This window comes from Orcinus orca, chromosome 20 (genome assembly GCF_937001465.1).
Source record: "Orcinus orca chromosome 20, mOrcOrc1.1, whole genome shotgun sequence".
Taxonomy (NCBI): domain Eukaryota; kingdom Metazoa; phylum Chordata; class Mammalia; order Artiodactyla; family Delphinidae; genus Orcinus; species Orcinus orca.
In genome coordinates this window covers 26,608,631-26,628,340 of record NC_064578.1, presented here as the reverse complement: position 1 = coordinate 26,628,340, position 19,710 = coordinate 26,608,631, and the positions used below count along the sequence as shown (strand labels likewise).

General features: G+C 38.7%; 1 protein-coding gene across 8 annotated transcripts in view; it reads right to left on the bottom strand.

Annotated features, from left to right (window-relative positions):
• Window positions 1-229: 229 nt before the first annotated feature.
• The window catches only part of CNOT1 (CCR4-NOT transcription complex subunit 1), a 102,043-nt gene continuing 82,562 nt past the window's right edge, over window positions 230-19,710 (bottom strand). For 3 of the 8 annotated variants that reach the window (XM_049703089.1, XM_049703091.1, XM_049703090.1), the window contains exons 31-49: window positions 19,053-19,349; window positions 18,175-18,315; window positions 17,977-18,081; window positions 17,261-17,380; window positions 15,082-15,273; window positions 14,377-14,519; window positions 13,818-13,926; window positions 13,549-13,718; window positions 12,636-12,888; window positions 10,422-10,670; window positions 9,278-9,441; window positions 8,944-9,061; window positions 7,693-7,794; window positions 6,377-6,550; window positions 5,282-5,431; window positions 4,431-4,611; window positions 2,763-2,895; window positions 1,488-1,622; window positions 230-1,309 (exon numbers count right to left, since the gene is read on the bottom strand). In XM_049703089.1, the coding sequence (XP_049559046.1) occupies window positions 1,231-1,309; window positions 1,488-1,622; window positions 2,763-2,895; window positions 4,431-4,611; window positions 5,282-5,431; window positions 6,377-6,550; window positions 7,693-7,794; window positions 8,944-9,061; window positions 9,278-9,441; window positions 10,422-10,670; window positions 12,636-12,888; window positions 13,549-13,718; window positions 13,818-13,926; window positions 14,377-14,519; window positions 15,082-15,273; window positions 17,261-17,380; window positions 17,977-18,081; window positions 18,175-18,315; window positions 19,053-19,349 (3,015 nt within the window). In that variant the 3' untranslated portion in view covers window positions 230-1,230. Of the gene's footprint in view, window positions 1,310-1,487; window positions 1,623-2,762; window positions 2,896-4,430; window positions 4,612-5,281; window positions 5,432-6,376; window positions 6,551-7,692; window positions 7,795-8,908; window positions 9,062-9,277; window positions 9,442-10,421; window positions 10,671-12,635; window positions 12,889-13,548; window positions 13,719-13,817; window positions 13,927-14,376; window positions 14,520-15,081; window positions 15,274-17,260; window positions 17,381-17,976; window positions 18,101-18,174; window positions 18,316-19,052; window positions 19,350-19,710 lie in introns of those variants that run through there. The other 5 variants (XM_049703092.1, XM_049703094.1, XM_049703093.1 and 2 more) reach the window with 3 other exon arrangements.

Below are 19,710 nucleotides of genomic sequence, written 5' to 3'. Positions count from 1 at the left end.
TTAATCATAGAAACCTGCTCCAATAATTTTTCACTGTTGGAAAGGAAAAGGCAAACAACACTACACAAAAATCACTTCCTTGTTTAAAGATGCCAGATTGGTAGTGGGAAAACCTACCATTCAGCAAAAGTTGGTGTTCCCCAGTGGCCCCAATGGGAAGGCTGCGTGGTCCACTTTCCTCCTCACCACCAGCACTGGCCGCTACTGAGAAAGGCACAGTGGACTCGTGTGTGTGTCATGACTTTAATGTTCGACTACAGTATGCATACACATACAAGAAGTAGGGAAGCTAAAGCCCAGGAACTAGGAAGGCTACAAAATACAACACATGGACCAATACATTTACAAAACATTCAAAATCCTTACAAAAGGGGCTGTATTGGTCCTTTTGACTTTGTTGTTCAGCTTAGTCTGTATGGCCATTCATTGGGATAATGGGGAAGGGCAATTCATAATATTTGGTTCCTTTCCGCACAGTTTACAAGTTACCCAGGAGAGAGATGGGGGAACTTTAGGCCTGGTTTGGCTTCCCTTTATAAAAAGAAGTGTCTCACAGGGCCCAAGGGGATGTGTTCTCCAGCAGAAAAGAGAAAATGGTGCTCTGCCAACAGCCAGCTTTAGATTTGGGGAAGAGGCAAAATAAAAATCCACAGGATCTCGATTGTGAACTCTTCCCATGTTTCCTGGCATACCAAATTCTACACATCCACATTTTTTAACAACTTTGTGATTTTCAAGGTCCCCATCCGTATTTTAAAAAAATAAGTCACATAGTATTTAAACTGGCTTTCCTGCTATTCTTTGGGACACCAGGAATGTCAGATGACATGGAGCTATGCCCAACCCCCGCCCCAACAAGTGCACGGCATCAGCAGCCTCTTCAATTTATAAGCTGGGAAGTAGGTACCACCAGTTTATCTACTTGCCTTGGACACATTTTGCACAAACCCAAGAAGTTCCAGACAAAGGTTTTCTCTTTCATATATTTACACAAGTTCAAAATGATATTCACAGCATCTTCTAAATGTTGGCCAGGAGTCCAAAAAATGCATTTAAATTTGGAACGTGTCCAAGTAGACAGGAAGCTGACCCAAACAGTAATTGGGGCAGATACCCGAGACCAAAGGGCCGGAAAGGTCAGGAAAAGCTGAAAGGATCTTCAGCCAGTTTATGAACTTGGTACAGTGGGACCTCCAGGCTGACAAATTTACAACAGAGATGTGGTTCCATCTAACTGGCACCTGTCCCTTCCATTACTTGCTGAGCCTGCTTTTGTCCCATGCAGCACTGTGCGACAGACTGGAATAACCTGAAGAATGGAGACAGTTAACAAGTTTGTGAGAAAACTTCAGGCCTGACTAAAACCTTGTGTCTTATTAATTTTGGTTACTATGACCTTCTTAATCACCCACCCAAGCTGGAGCCATCAAATGATTCTCATTCTTCTGTCTTAAGAATGTAACAATTTAAAAATTACTTTAACTCACTTTTCAATTTCTGGGGCACAGTGTACAAACTCGTGGTTCCAGAACTTAAACGCTGGATTTTTAATCAGCTCAATGAAGGTAATAAGAAGACCCCAAGGATGTGGCCTATTTACAATCAACCGTTCCAAAAGAACCCTGGAGAAGGGAAGAAAAAGTTAGTCAATGCACAGAAACATACAAATTCACGACCACTTCTCCATTTGTCTTTTTTCCTAACACTTTTTCCCTGATTATTACACTACATGCAAAAACGGTTAGCTTTACAAAAGGCAGGTGGATTAAGTCTTTTCTATAGAATGGTTAAATGGATTCTAGAATTACATAACAAACGTGGGTTTGAATCCCTCCTCTTCCCATTACTGAGCCTACAAGACTAAGTTAAGGTAAAGGATAGATAATAGATTACATGACACAGAGAAGATAAGCGCTTAAAGAATACATACTCAATGAAAGTAAATAGGAAATAAGAATTTTACTACTAGTAGTACATATGTAAATTGGGTGGGATAATTCTTCACATCCCCTGATCTAACCAATTTTACTTCTAAATTTACCCTAAGGATGTAATAAAGCACAAGAACAAAGATTTAAGTTCGAGGAAGTTCACTAAAGCTTTATATAGTCCACAAAATAGGACTTTTACCGTCTAAACGTCTAATAATAAAACGCTAGTTAATTTTTAGTATATAAACCTAAGGAATACTAATGCTCAGAAACTACTATTAGGTGAAGGGGCAAGTTTAACAAGTCTGGTCCAGTTTTTAAAGTTTGTGTATATCTCTCTCACTAGGACGTACCCATTTCCTGATCTCCAATGCTGTACATAGTCCAAGCAATCTGCAACAGATTCCTAACTATTGTTAGTAGAACACACGTATGATCCTGTTATTTTTCCTGCTTAAAACCTTCCAACCCAGAGGTAATGACAAGTCTAAGTTCTTTAACATGGCCTTTAAAAGGCCTGGGTGTTTCAGGACTGGTTAAATATGCTAACCCCACCACCTGAGAAAAACTCCTGATCTATCAAAATGCTGTGCCTTTTGTCGAAAACTTTTTGTTTCAGCAGTGATTAATAATTCTCTACTTGTGATTTTTTTTGCATCCATTAGACTAATTATCAGGAGGGCAGAACCATGCCCATTTCGTTCACAACTATTTAACACATTTAAGATGCTCAGTGAACATGGAATGCATAGGGAAAAAAACACTCAGAATTCCTAATAAAGGGGAAGAGGCTCCATTTAGAACCCTCTGAAAAACAGACCTCTCTCTTACCTTGTGATCTGTTCTTGGATAGCTTCGGTGTTGGCCTCTGCAAAAAGGTAGAGCATGGTGCAGCTGAAGTAGTGAGTGTGGCTATTTGGGTACCGCAGCTGATTTGCAATTGCATTCAAGAAGAGATACCGACCTAGATATTAAGAAAACCCAGCTTAGCGAGAATTTGCTCTGAAAGGCCAATGTGAGAAGACAAATCACATTCTGACTGGATGGATTTGCATTTCTGATATAGGTTCTCAAATTATCCTTTGGTTTCAACCAGCGGTGCTCAGGGCCCTAGAGTTCATTTCTGTGGGTTTTATTTCACTATTTTTCACATTAAAAAAATTGTAGTTAAAAAAATTAGTCTATTTAAAAATAAGAGACCTACTGCATATTAATATAACCTGTTAATAAAAAATTTAAGTATTTCCTCCCAAGAAACTTAGAGAAGAATGTCACTGTTTCACATTCTGCTGGATTCTCATTTCTGCCCTTATGTTCAATCTGTTCCAGTATGGTTATTTCATGTGGCCTCTGGAAACAGTCACTGTACACTTGTGACAACATGAGTGTGAAAAAAAGCAAATGTCTTTTTATTATTAAAATAGTTTTAACCACACAGCCCTTTTTCTTTTTTAAAAAATATTTATTATATATTTATTTTGGCTGCACTGGGCCTTAGTTGCGGCATGCATGCGGGATCTAGTTCCCCAACCCAGGATCAAACCAGGGCCCCCTGCATTGGAAGCGTGGAGTCTTACCCACTGGACCACCAAGGAAGTCCCTCACGACCCTTCTATAAGGGTCTTGGGGATAATCCACTAAGGGTTCCCAGACTATACTTGGAGAAATGCTAGTTTAAACTTTATTGGAATAAGTATTAATTGGATTTGGTTGTCTCCCTCTGCTTGATATTACTGAGGTTTGTAAGGCCATCACAGTGAGCTTTAACACTTAAAGGCTATCCACTTTTTTTGTTGGGCTCTGGACATAATGGAATTCATTTGTGTTAAATCTTGATTTTAAGCTGCCTCAAGCCCCCTCCTACAAATAGGCAAGTAGTATATACTCAAAATTAGCCTCTCAAAAATCCATAGTGAAGTTAAAAAAAGTAGGCATCCTCCTAAAGTGTATGCGTGTTAGGCTGAGCAGCACTATATCGTTGGTCACCATCTACTATACAGAACACCAAAATTGGTAGTTCAACCAAGCAAGATGCAAACCTACAACAGGATTATACTGTGAACTTTTTTGCAGAGCGGGTAGGGGAAGTTCTATTCATTAATCTTTACACATTTAATATTTAACATATTGCCTGGCAAAGAGGCATCAGTAAATGTTGGGATAAAAGGCAGGCTAACAAAAAAAGTAACATGAGCCTATTTTTAAAGAGAGGCTAGTAAAAAGAACATGTTTATTTTCACACTAAAAAAGAAAAATGCTACAATCATACATACTGAAATATTAACTGATGTGGTAAGGATTCTGGATGATTTTTTTCCTTTATGCTTTGCTGTGTCTTCTGCATTGAGCAAATACTATCGAATTCAAAATAAAATAACCAGCCAGACCCATAACCATATTGACAGAACATTCTCTATTGTGGCTTAAAGTATTTTTGGGACCAGACTGTGACAAAAAGTGCACAAATCTTGACTCTGAGAACTAGCTGGCTTCACTCACCTTCAGTGTCCAAGTCCACAGCCAGGTTCTGGAAGATGTCCATGTGAGCAGAGTGGGTGATCGTGCTCATTGAAGGTGTGCTGCCCTTGTTGTGGATGTGTGCAATTGCCTGAGTCCCTACATAGAGCACCAGTGCATTAATGAGCTGGAGGTTGTAGCGATTACCAGGCTCATTGGATACCTAAATGAACAAAACAGAAAGCTCCTGACTTACTGTCACAGAGGACTTAGGCATCGGATTTAGGCACCAATATTTCTAAGAACCCTTTTTATGCCTTTCATAGAAAAGCTGAACTGTTCCCAATATCCTCTGTGACTTAAATTTTAGAAATCTGCTTGAATTTGTGAGGTTATTTAACAAATACACACTTGCACAAGGGTAGTTGTGTCAACAGAAATGGGATTTCCCTTGGGAAACCAAAGCTTTGACAGTTACCAGCACAAAAATAAAGTTTATAAAGTCAAAATTTGCACTATCTCACTTATAAAAAAGATTTGGAGAGGGGAAAAACGTGGTTTCTTGGTATGGAAAGATAATACAGCCTCAATCAATTTGTATACAGCAAATTGAACCAGAATCCATTTACTTAGAAGAGTCTTGGAGCAGGGGATGGTTATCAGCAATCTTTTCTTACAGAAAACCAGTCCATTCCCTGGCTGCCTCTTCCAAGGCTATATAGCTTGTCACTGGTAAAATGTATAATCCAGTTAATCTCATCCAACCATTAAAAATGACAATGTGCTTTAAAACCTTTAAAGCAGGTTGAAAAGACTAACTTACAAGAGACCATGCATAGGACTGTGTGTACAAAGTGAAAGACACAACCAAGAGTTTAAGTCAAACCACTAACCTGTAGGTTGCTCCGCAGATCAGACAGAAAAGTGACAGGTGATCGAGTTTTAAGATAGGAATCCAAATCCTTTTTGAACTGGGGTGGCATCACCCCAGTAAAATTGGTGAGAATCCGGGGTGCAATGTTAATTTCACTCAACATATCCACCTGCCACAAACAAATACAAGAATCATAATCAGAAGCATCTGTAGGCCTTAACAGCAAACTGTATCTATGCTAGAAAGTAGTTGGATTGTTTTTCTAAAGTTATACACTTTACATCTTGAAGAGTAATCAATATTTTAAGAAATTTTTATTGAAGTACAGCACAATGTTGTGTTAATTTCTGCTGTACAGCAAAGTGTTATTACTCATCTTTAATTAGAAGAAATAGATTCTTCTAATTAAAGGTACCCATATACAAAATGATAGTAATCTGTCATTCTATACTATTTTCTCATTCTTAAAATAAGGCATGATAGGTACCTTTTGTAGAGAAGTCTAGTTGATACCACTAATTGTGTTTTTCCTGGAATTCGATTTCAAAACAAGAGTACAGAATGAGATTCCTTGCTCACCAAGAGCCCTAGTCTTTGAAAAGATGCCCCAAGCTGAACAAGACATTGTACTTGCTACTTTAAAAAAAAATGCATGTGAAAAGATTAAAAAAACATACATAAAAATTACAATAGCCATGTCAGGGTGGTATGATTTTTAAAACAGTCCCTTCTCTCCTGATAATTTAAACAAAACACAAGTACACAAATCCAAAACACCTGTGAAATATGACATTACAAGTGTCTATTCTGCAGTTCGGTGCCACTGGGGCCACCCAGCAAATGACTGGCCCAATACCTAGGTTGAGGTTCTGTAAATATAGCTAAATTTAATATCAAAACTGAAAACAGCAACTAGACGAATACTGTGAATCAATATTCAGCAGCAGTATCATACTTTATCAGGCTTAATAACATGACAGCTTCCCCCAAAGAGCACCCTTACCCAACAACTTGTAGGTGTGTGTGCTGGGGACAGCAAATACCCCACTTACTAGAGAAAGGACTAAAATACTAAGATGTAACTTGCTTTTCCTTGAACTGTTTAGAACTTTACCTTCAGATTAGGAGTGAATGGGTCTGGGAGCCTCATGTTTCTTGGAAAGGCACTCAGGATCAGATTTCTTAGCTGGATACAATTAGGTGGGATCACGTCACAGAATCCATAATGGTAATCACAAAGGAACTCAGGGAAATCATGCAAAAGAACCAGCAGCACTCTTAAAGTGCCCTATATTTTAAAAACAAAAACATTGGCTGTTTCTACATTAAGTAAGAAAATGGGAGTAGCATTTTTACTATTATGAATTTGAAGTAAAAAAAAAAGTTTTCTTTTTAAGTGTAAATGTAAAAGCCAGAATTAATGGCTTCTTGGGCAGGAGGCAGGCACGTGCAAAACAGAATGCAATTTGAGATGGGCAAAGATTTCTTACCCAAGACACAAAAAGCAACATATAATAAAAGAAGAAAACTGGTAATTTTGACTACATTAAATTTAAAGCTTCTATCCCTCAAAAGACACATTACTTTTAAAGGAGTGAAAAGGCAAGCCACAAGAGTAGATGTTTGAATATACATCAACAAAGGGCTTACATCCAGAATACATAAAGAATCCCTGTTAAAATAAATAAGAAAAACCCAGATAATCCAATAGGAATATGAGCACAAGGCTGGAAGAACATCACAAAAGGAGGATACCCAAATGGCCACAAAAATCTCATTAAGAAGTGAAGGAAATGCAAATTAAATCCACAATGAGATCCTACTGCACAACTGACAAAATGACTAAAACGGAAAACAATTTCAAGTATGGTAAGGATGGGAAGAAATAGTAATTCTAATGTGCTTCTGGAAGAGTTAACTGGTATACACATATATGAACGTATGAATGCCTTATGATCAAGTACTGGTTATGCAAATATGTTTGATTTTTGTACTTTTCTGAATATATGTTATACTTTAAAAGCTTAATGATAGAGACATCCCTGGTGGTGCAGTGGTTAAGAATCCGCCTGCCAATGCAGGGGACCCGGGTTTGAACCCTGGTCTGGGAAGATCCCACATGCCGCAGATCAACTAAGCCCATGCGCCATAACCATGGAGCCTGCGCTCTACAGCCCACAAGCCACAACTACTGAAGCCCGTGCACCGCAACGAAGAGTAGCCCCTGCTTGACACAACTAGGGAAAGCCCATGCAGCAATGGAGATCCAACACAGCCAAAAATAAACAAATATATATATATATATATATATATATAGCTTAATGATAAAAACAAACGTTAGACCTCATATTCCCAGCTGAAGTGTTTGTTTTTAACTGCTTTAAGTGTTAAGTTTTAATTATTTTAATTTTAGAACTCCAAATTAATTACCTTGTAGAGGATTTGCATAGGTTTGGTGAGTTCCACATTTCTAAGGAAAGGCGCTAAATATTTGAATAAATCAATCAGTAGCTGTGCATACATAGGCCATCCCTGAAAGAAAGAAATGTAGGAGTCATAATTATCCTCAGTCAGCTGTCGTCCTGCCACCAAAACCGTTGCCCAAGCAGCTACACTGTGACTTTATTATCTTTTCATATAGCTAGAGAATATGGACATTAGCACCTCTCTTAAAGACTGACTGGCCCGAGAAAGGAATAAGCAAAATTATGGAGATAATGGGAAATGATATTTGAAACAAACTGGCTCCAGAAACTCCAGGATATATAGGTCCTTGCGCCTGTAGCAACATTTTAAATAGGGGGAGGAACTTTCAGACAGAACACAAAACACGTAGCCAACTGAGAAACTTGGGTCTGTTTTCTTAATTTCTTTTAAGTCCTGGATCTCAATCATTTATTTTCCCACTCCCAATTCCTCAACTCCTGGCAAATAACCTCATCCAATTTACAACATGAATCCTCTATTTTCACCCAAACTTGGCCTCCTCACCATATCCCAATTATAACAATTATGTTCATTTTGAAGTAGTTTTTATTCAATATATTTTCCCTCCTCCTGGAATGCACTTATTTGTCAAACAAAATGAAATCCGTTCAAGGATTATTTCACTTTCTTTTTTACTAAACACAGTATAGTTACAGTCTCCTGATCTGAAGGGTCAATCAAGGGTACTTCCTGGAGTACTCATTTGCCATTTAATTGCAAGATGGGAGAGAAACTTCTCATCACAGTTAAGACTAAAAAACTCTTTACTCAAATTTGATCTGAATTTTTCAGATACAGTAGAGACGAGTGGTCCTCAACCCTGAATGTGAGAGCCTTTAGTATTTAGAGAACCTGTAAAACTGGCAGGTTTCTGAGTTCCATTACTCAGAGTTTTACATAGCTGTCTACAGAGGTGCTCTAAGGTTTCAACTTTTTTTGAAAATCCCTTAAGAGATTGACATAAGGAGACTCACAACAACTTGGAGAAGCAGTACCCTAATCATTGAGGAATGGCTTTCAGGCAGAGGCAGTCAAGTACTTGTTAGAGCCTTTCTCCACGACTTGACTCCACATTAAATATAAGAACTCCCAACTAAGCCTGAAAGAAGTACAATGACTACTGAATGACTAAGAGTGCTAATAAGTCCCAGGTAGTTACAGTCGTCATCTGTAGGAGATAAACTGCAGCCACACCTTCTGCTGTGGCGTATGTGCCAGCATTCTTGCAATAAATATCCGATGGGAGATCAGTTCAAGCCAAGCATACACAAAGCCAGGAGCTTTGGTAGGCCTCAAGATGTGGAATGTGTTGCTGAAAGAAGAAAACCTTAGTCAGAAGCACAAGCTTAGATATGGTTAAAACAAAACAAAACAAAACACATGAATATAATTAAGTGGACAACATGTAAGCTGCATTATGAATCAACATGCCTCAAATCCACGAAGTTCTACTTCTCAAATTTTACTACACTACAACAGCAATCCTTAACAGGAAATCCTTAACAGTATTATATTCAACAATACTCACCAGAAAGCTGTAAGTGTCTGGAAATTAATGGTTTCCAATACATGCTCAGGTGCATTGAGTTCCAAGAGCAGCATGATAAAAATTCGATGGTAGGGAAGCTGCTGAAATTCACTTTGCCGAACATCATGATCCTGCAGGAGAACTCCCACTACTATACCAAGGACCTATAGAGCACACAGATTATAGAGCTTGTAAATCACGAAGATAATTCATTTACCACTGTCTAGCCATGCTTTTTTACCTTGCATCGTTATGCCCCACATGAAAGGAAATATAAAATTACATACTGGTAGCCAAAGGGACCATGCATTGGGGTTTGATTTGCCCTACAGAATTTTGCATGGTTTCTTTGAATCTCCATACCCCTGTATATGGAAGTATGCTAGACATACATACTTTCCACAAGTTTTTCTAAAGCTCTAGAAATCAGCATGGTACATCATATTTTATCATGTTAACACAATCAACCTAATTTTTCTGGTCTGACATAAAGGTGACAAGAGGCAAATGATTTATCCTTCTCTTGGCATTTAGTAGATGGAAGGTCAGGTATGCTATTAGGTTGCAGAAATATTTAAGAACTATCCTGCATTCCACTTGATTTTATCACTGAACAGTGGGGGATGTATGTGAACCCATTTGTAATTATCCGAGACCAAGCTCTAAGTTCATTTTTGCACTATCTTAACATTCAAATTTCCAGCAATTCCACTGCATAAATCAAACAGAAATTCTGCTTTGTTCCTTTTCAGAAAAATCAAGAAAACTGCAATGTCACTCATGGTATTTGAGTTACCAATTTTTGTTTAGCAATGGACATGTCTAGCCATCTCACTCACAGTGATTCTGTACATGGGGGCAAATCTCATACTACCTAAATACTTTCTAGTGTACTCATTACTAAACATTAACATACTGAAAATACGTTATATGTTTTTGTTTTGTTTTAGGGGAGGGGTGTCTTTCAGTTAAGGCACCATACTCTTCCTCTAAAATTCGGTGATTATATTTACATATTATCTATGAATTTAATATCTGGACAGAAAAGGGGATATTACAAAATGTTTTGAGGGCCCTGTAGGGTTAAGAGCCATTGATACAGACTTCAAGTGTGCAAAGACTAAGGCAAGAAAGGATTTCAGACCTTATTCAGCAGATTAATCTTTGTGACAGTGTTGGTGGCCTCCCCTGAGTGCTTTACTAGCAGTGCAATGAGTCGGACAAAGGCATCCAGGTTGTGATAGCACTTGGCTCGGATCATGGTGGGATTAGCAGCAGGATTGTGCTGCTGCTCTGCCTGAGCACGGTAACTGATTTCAACACACATTTCAGTACACAGACGAAAGAACCTTGTTATGAGGTCATCAGTCTTCAGGATTCCTTGCTGGTGCATCTACCAAGGGAACAAAAACATTACAAGGCACAATGAGATAATACACATGAATAAAATTTTAATTTTCATGTCAGAAGTATTCTTCCATTCAATCCTATTGTCACATTTCTGATTCTTACTTTGTAAAAAAAAAAAAGGGGGGGGGGTCATGAAAATGACTTTTACATTAAGGATCCATGACACATTTCCTTCAGTTTTAAGTTTGATGGGAGTTGAGAGATAATAACATGGCAATTTTTAACAGCAGTCCATAGCCAATAATTTCAAAAGTTAATTATGCAAATTAAACCAACTTTTAATAAACCATTAAGTCATATTAAGACTTTCTGGTCAATGTGTATTTCTCCCAAGTAAGAGATTAAGTTACATATATTTTAGTTTCTCACATAATTTCTTCTAATAACAACAAAGTTCTTGAAACTCCAACTAGCTGCACTAGGAAAATCAAATAATTTATACAGTAAGTAAGTACCAAAGCAAAATGCTCACAGATCATACCTGGCTATTTTAATGTAAATTAAGATAAAGTAGAAAGGGCAAGTTTACTTAAAAGAAAAGATAAAATACAAATTTTATGACATATGATTTGGAAGTGGAGCAGAGAAGTTATTTCGCTAGTATGAAAGAAGAAAAAGAAAGAGTAACAAGTGTTAAGGCTGCAGAGGGAGGAGGTCAGTGCTGAAACCAAGCCCAGAATGAAAACTTGACCATTATCTTGGAAACTTTAAAACAATTTAAATGTCCCTTGATAAGCAATAAATAACACAGCTGAATTGACAATAATATACCCTAGGAAAAACAGAAGGCCAGCAAAGGGACGTTTGTACAATGAAATCTGAAAAACTAAGCAGGGGGAGAAGAAATGAGGATGGACTGCTATGATCAAGAAGGAGCAGAAAAGGAAAAAAGGAATTCTCAAAAGGATTCAAAAGAGAATAGAAAAGTATAATACATTATCTTTTTCAAATGGAGAGAACAAGAGCAAATAAGCCAACAAGAGAGCTGAGACAGGTGCCACATCCATACCCATGAAATATCAATGACCACAAAAACCAATTGATTTGAAATTCCTCTATCCAAATCAGAAATCAAACTGTAAGTATACAGTAACAGCTTTTCAATAGGGTATGTTTTTATAATTCCCTCGATTCTTTTAAGGGAGAAACTTACTTAGTATGATTTACTAAGAAATTAGTCATCTTGAAAAGTAAATCCAATTCCTGACAACTTCTAAAATTCAAATCAGCTCTTCCACATTCAATTGTCATTTATCTGATAATATATCTAATTTGCATCTTTCTTTGGTGGCACACCTAAGCTTTGGTCTCAGTTTGAAGAAATACAATGGTCGAACTGCAGAAATAAGCTATTTTAGGTAGATAAGGTACTTAATTTAGAAAATAAAATAAAAATCTCCACCATTTAAATACTTAAGGTTTTTTGGTTGTGTTTTATTTTACTTCTAAATTTAAAAAAAAATTTTTTTTTTTTTTGGCTATATCTCAGGGCTTGCAGGATTCTTAGTTCCCTCAACCAGGGACTGAACCCAGGCCACTGCAGTGAAAGCACCAAATCCTAACCACTAGACCACCAGGGTACTCATTATTTTACTTTTTAAACATGGGCTATTATAAGAACTGTACAGATTAGCCCGTATCCCATCACTGCTGATTATCAAACTGGTAAAATTACTATATACATTTGGCAGTTTCATTATTCATTACCTGACCCATTGGTACTTTGTAGCTGTGACAACTGAAATCGGACAGAAAGAACTAAAGGGGATGGGAAATGTTGACTTTACTGCTTAGTGACCAATGATGGGAAAATAAATAGTATCAATTTAACAGTAATGATGGTGACATTTTTGGTTTACATGAGTATGGAGGTAACTGACCACAGGTACATAATACTGAGCTTTAATATTGGAGGCATCACACCCTACTTATGTTGAATAAAAAGCACCTTTCTTTCCAAAAGCTCTACCTGTCCAACAAACGCAGAGAAAGCTTTGGTACTGTCACGACCAGCTGCTGCTGAATGGTAGAGATTCACCCATTCCCTCAGAAGATACTCTGCCTTCTCCCTCAGGCCTGGAGGATCATCATACTCTGAGGCTTGAGAGATCCCAGAATGCATCATAAAGTTAGGGCCTCCATGAGCACGATCAATCATTGCTTCATAGTTGGATCGCACTACTTCCATCAGCTGGGGCAATCTAGTACAATAAATCCAGAATGAAAATCAGTCTATTCATGGCTGTGATTTCACAGACATACAAGTTGGACAATTTGTTTATTTAAGAGAGACCACAAGAGTGATGATAATTTTACCATTCCCATATTTAAACAAAACTATCCTCGGTTTCTTCATATCTGTTTACTCATGAGGACATAATGTGCAAATGACTGACTTAAGTTAAGTCACTTCTTGACAACAAAACGATGCCCAATGAAATGGAGCTGATGTTCGTGGTCAAAAAATTATTCACTGCATGCCCACTATGTGCCATGCTTTGTGTTATTCATCTTAATTCTCAACAGTTCTTCAAGATATTATTTCCATTTTATACAAGAAACAGGCTTAGGGAGGGTAAGTCGACTTGCCTAAAATCAGATTTTAAGCAGCAGAGCCAGGCCTTAAACAGAGGACTCTTGACACCAAATCTAGTGCTGTATGTACTGCTCTACAGCAAGAAGGCTTGGCAGCTAGTCTAGCTTTCATATCTCAAGGGACAATATTAGGCCTCACCAAAGCTTACCATATGTGGTAGGTAAAGCAGTTATATAACAGGTAACGTTACTAAGTCTATACAGTCATTTCTTAAGCTCTTAAAGACTGCTGAATACACAAGAATCCCAAAGCATTTCCTTCTCACCCTTCAGGAGCATTGCCTCTGGAGTGAGCATTAATCCTCATGAGGGTTTCAATGGTGTGGAACAGATCTGCCTCAGTAACATGGGCAACACTCCTTTCATCCACCAGCAGGATTTTTACCAATTGCATAGCAAATGCCACAGCCATGTAGTTTAAACCATTCTCCATTGACTGGAAACACAGAAAGCACAACGTAAGAAAGACAGCACTTACAGCAAACACACTTCTGAACTACCAGAGGTCACTTTTCCTGTTTAATTCCTTCCATACCTGAGCTAGGTGAAGATCATACTGTTGCATATTGACCAAATGATTGCGAATTAGCAACTCCACTGCCTCCACATTATATTTATATTCATCCCGACACTCAATTAGGCACCTAGAAAAGTCAGTATTTCTTTATTCATAAAGTCTTAACCATACTATATATCAGGTAAAATAAAGAGCCCATTTTATTAAATGGTAACTTGTTCCAAATTAAGGATGCCTTGAGAACCAACTAAAAATCAGTTTTCAAGATTCAAAATAACCAGTAAAGAAGTAGAACAGACGACGCAGTGTTAAAACACAAGTTTTGTTCTCGAAGTCTAGAAAACAAAGCATTCCATTTAAAACATTATTTATTTATGAACATCACTTCTATGAAATCACTGAAACCTTTTAAAATCCACGATCTATCATTTATTCCCCAAAACAAGGTACTGGTTTTCTGTATCCATCATGGGCACCAGACAGAAAAAGAACAAACATTCAACAATTCTCAGTATTTAGGGTCATGTATGTGAGAAAGCAGTTCACTAAATATTACTCTTCTAAGATGGCTACTGACCTTGTGATCTGTTTGTTACACCATGGAGACCCATACGCCCGGCCATCTTGAAGAGCTTTTAAGACCAAGAGGTGGCACTCTCTGTAGCGAAGCAGGAGGTCAGCATCAGCACCACTGGTGGCATCTAGTAAGCCCTCTACAGCCTATGGAAGAAAAAACGTGTTCAGATCCATGGAAAATACAGTATTCAGCCCAATTATCAAAGTCAATAACCAAACCTTAATGCAAAGTACAACATACCTTCTAAAGCCACAAGTTAACAATCTCTCCATTCACTAAAATCCCTTTCACTTGCCTAACACACACACTCTCTGAGTTCTTTGTAGTCCATGCTTAGTGCTCTTCCCTGTCAAGAAAGGTGACACTGTCCCTACACAGTAATAACCTAATGCTGCCCCATACCCTACCCCTTACCCAAGTACTTGGATCAACTGTCCCTCAAAATCTAAAGGGCTATCTTTCAAAGTTTCTTAAATAATAATTCCAGAAAATCTTACCTTTATGGAAAAAAGAGAAGATTTCACACTTTACTGTTGTAACTATTTACAACACTCTACTCTGGAGAAAATCATCTGCTTATTACAGAACACAACTTGCTTTATATTAATTTTTAAAATTTTAAGCATAACTTAAGTAGATAATGGTGCAGGTCACTAGATATTTACAAACCTAGTTTCTTCTAAAATTAACAGTTTAAGAACTAACCTTCTGGAGCAATCCAAGAGCAGCTATGGCATCCCGAGAGTTTCGAGATAATACTACAACCTCCAAAAGACTTCTAAGAGCCTGAGCTTGGGGGTTCATGGCCAAAGTTGGTGGGATGGCGTGAAGGTGCTGCTCCAGTTCTGTAATGCACTTATCATAAATCTGAGCTACGTCATCCGTTGCCCAAGCTTGCTGTTTTGGAGGAAATAACCAAAAAAGGAGAGGGGAGAAAGAAAAAAAAAAAAAGAGAGGAAAAAAATTAAAGATTTTCCACTGGCACAGGTAGCAATTTAAATGTCTATTGGGGGGCTTCCCTGGTGGTGCAGTGGTTAAGAATCCGTCTGCCAACGCAGGGGATACGCGTTCCAGCCCTGGCCCGGGAAGATCCCACATGCCGCGGAGCAACTAAGCCCATGCGCCACAACTACTGAAGCCCGTGCGCCTAGAGCCCATGCTCTGCAACGAGAAGCCACTGCAATGAGAAGCCCGCACACCGCAACGAAGAGCAGCCCCCGCTCGCCGCAACCAGAGAAAAGCCCACGTGCAGCAACGAAGACCCAACGCAGCCAAAAATAAAATAAATAAAAATTAAAAAAAAAAAAAGTCTACTGGGGGACTTCCCTGGTGGTCCAGTGATAAAGAATCCGCCTTCCAATGCAGGGGGAAAGGGTTCGATCCCTGGTCAGGGAAATAAGATCCCTCATGCCATGGGGCAACTAAGCCTGCATGCCACAACTACTGAGCCCACGAGCCTTAACGAGAGAGCCCGTGTGCTGCAACTACAGAGCCCACGTGCCCCGGAGCATGTGCACCACAACTAGAGAGAGTATCCACACGCCACAACGAAGAGCCCGTGCCGCAATTAAAGATCCCGCGTGCCGCAACTAAGACCTGACGCAGCCAAAAAAAATAAATATATTTTTTAAAAAGTCTATTGGTATATTAACTCCCCTTATTTTTTTTTCTCTCTCTCTCTTTTTCATCAAAACATGGAGGGGCTCTTCCATTCCCCTTCCTGAACTGTTTGGTCTTGATGCCACTAAGTGGTGCAGTGCAAAGCAAGCACTGGTGGGGGTGTGTTTTGTTTACTTGATAGTGGAAAGCCTTGCAGACACCAATACAATCAAGTGATGAAAGAGCATGATAAATAATGGGAAAGGCTGAGAGCAGCACCACTTGTAGCATCTAATCTGCAGCCTATGAAAGTATATAATCCAAACCATGGAAAATATAGTATTCGGGCCAACTGTCAAAACCTAATAGGACAGAATAAGAACACAGCATCATTTCTGTGGTATTACTATCAAAGATGTACTACCTGAATCTATTCCTGAGAACATATTGTACAAACCCAAATCAGGTTATTCTATAAAATCACTGGCCTGTAATCAAAGTGGAAGGCCATGGGAAGATGAGAAAAGGAGCTGGAGTAGACTGACCTGTGGGAAAAATTTTAAATATAACAACTAAATGAAATGTGTGGTTCTTTTTTTGGGGGGGGGGGGGCGGTGCGCCACACAGCTTTCGGGATCTTAGTTCCCTGACCAGGGATTGAACCCAGGCCCCCGCAGTACAAGTACAGAGTCCTATCCACTGGACCGCCAGGGAATTCCCTGAAATGCGTGATTCTGATTTAGGTCCTTTTACTACAAAAAAAGAATACTGGGACACTTGGTAAAACATGAATTAGGTCTAAGGATTAGATGATACTAAGGTATCAGTGTTAACTTCCTGATTTCAATGGTTATACAATGGTCACACAGAAAAACGTCTTTGTAGGAAACACAGACCAAAGAATTCAAGAGACTGGGCCATCAAGATCAGCACCTATGTTCAAATGGTTCAAAAGGAAAATGTTTCCCCTTACATTTTCAACTTTTGTTTAAATACCATTTCAAATTTTTAGGAAACGTTTTTACAAAGAACAGGGAAAGCCATGAGGTCACCACGTAAATTCCTTTAGTTAGGCCAAACATGAAAGTTAAATCAACTTCATGGAGTTAAAAAAATTCCCGAATGCCATGCTGATGTGATACAAAGAATATCTATACAACTCAACAACCGTGGGTAATCTTCTTCCCTATAACTTAAGCTCCCGGGAACCAGTGATAGATTAACTGACAAAAAACATTCAAATTAAACTGTAAATTACTCAATTTAATCCAAGACGAGTATTCACCTTCATGGGCTGAGCTAAAAATCCTGTGGGCTGACTTAAATCATTTGTAGGCAAGAAGCCAGGCACGTTGCGCGCAAACTCTTCATAAACAGCCAGCTGCTTTGGGTCCACACCACCAACCTTGGAAGAAGAAAACTTACTTTAACAAGATCCTCTTCACAATCAAGGGAAACCTTTTTATCAAAGTGGAAATTTTGCATGGGAGTAAGCACAGGGGTTCTGAGAAGGGACACAGGAGTCATTACAACATTTAATAGCATGACTGAATATGCATGCATGTGCGTGCACACAGTTCAGTGTTTCCTATTTCCCTGAGACCTGTTAGAGTCACCCTTATTTATAGATTAAGAGCTTTTCCACTGGGAAATGACTCAGGTAGGACCATGCTGCCAGTGCAATTCTCCAGTGCAGCTGGTAAAAATGATAAAATTTCTCAACATCGTCTTCTCACCAACAACCAACTAGCAATAAAAACTCAAGTATCAGAAGGGAAGACCAAGTTGGGAAACAAAAACTAAAAGGCACTTCAATAATGGGGGGGGGGGCACATCTAAGCTATTTCTATGTCTTCTCCACAGGTAACCTTTAAGTGAAATGAAATGCTTTCTCAGAAACAGCATTTAAACCCCCTATCCTAGTCCTGGTGAGGAGTTAAGCAACAAGAACAGAAAGAAAACAAAGATGGGGCAGGGAGAGACAGAGCCCCCAGTTCTCACTTTCAGCCTGATTTGCTCTGGCATCCGCTCAGCTTGGTATGTTAACACAACAGGATCACAGTACCTGCGTCCTTCTTGCCTAGCATGTTTTCTCAGCTCAAATTCCTGCAAACAAAAAAAGTCACTGAGGTTCTTGTTATGAGGCACTTTCTTAAATGGAAAAACAAAATACTTAAAAGGCAAATGCTAAACACTTACAGTTGCTAATCTCTTGTCCATCTCAGGGCCTGCTTTTTCTACTGCAGTCTTCTGAATAAAACAGCAAGCTAATTCACAATTGTCCTGAGCTAACTGAGCAGCTGCCTGATCCATCATTTCCCTTTGTTGTGGGGATGCAGTCTATTGGGAGGGGGAGAGACAGAAAAAAATTTAAAGTTTTCTGTGAGTAGATGAAACAGATAGATGGGATAATAGAAAATGCAGTGCTTAGACAAATTAATTTTAGAAGTTTCAACTCTACGTATGACTCATTAGCTGTGACCATGAAATAGTCTAACAATCTTCATCTACAAGATGAAAATACTACTCAACTGGAACATCTTACCAGGTTTCTGTGAAGATGGTGAACACTATGAAAGCAGTAAAGCAGTAAACAAAGGCATTATTAACCATGACATATGAGACCCCAAATTAATAACTGAGTTACCTGAAGAGTGTGTGTGTGTGTGTGTGTGTGTGTGTGTCTGTGTGGTGTGTGTGCTCACACAGACATACAGAGTCACTTTAAGGTGTTTTGTACTGTTCTACTCCAAAGTACTTTAAATCTAAATTCTTCATGGTAAACAGAATCAAGACTGTTAACTTAGGCAGTTTTAAAAAAAATCCTTAGTTTCTTTAAACCAGTAAATATCTGGAGTATCTACTATCTGCCAAACACTATTAAGGATATAATAGTGAGCAAAAACAGACACAATGCTTCATCTCACAGAACTTACAGTCTAAAGGGGAGGACATCAAACACATATGGTAACTATTATAATAAGTGGAAATGCTCACTGTTACTAGCAAAGGAAAAGAAACATTTTCAGATAAGCAATAATGAGTTTTATACAACAACAAGAAAATAATCAACTTACACGAAGGGCTGAGGCAAAACTGTTTTTCAGGTTGGTGGATATGCTCATGAGTAAAGGTTCCCTGCAAGTAATCATAGCCATTCCAGCTGTCAAGTTCCTCATCATGTGATGAGCTGCTATTCGCATTCGAGATTCCTCAGAATCCAGGGCAAAATCTTTCCTGACTATTTGCTCACAAGTAGTCATGGCAATCTTAATTGATCGATCCACTACAGGATGGACCAGCTCCTGGACGGCCCGTTCAATTGCTTGGCGCACACACTGCTTCAACTGTGGATGGGCCTGAAACAAGGGAATCTAGGGAGGAAAAAACAAGTCAACAGCTTGTTTAACTAAGACAACCCAATTTCTATCAGTAATCACACCCATGTTTTTGTCATTATTTCAAGGTTAACCATGAACTACCAATTTCTACTTTAAATTAACCAATGAAAAGCTAAGGAAACAACCTGGGCTCCAAAGAAGGCGTAGTAGTCAGTATATCTTGTGATAGATACATGATTATAGATAAAATTTAATGGGCAAACTGTTCATTACAAGATGCTTAAAGACACTACCTGCTTAGTCAAAATTTGTGGCCCAAGTACTCCTAAAGAAAGTAACTTCTTGGGACTTCCCTGGTGGTCCAGTGGTTAAAAATCCACCTTCCAATGCAGAG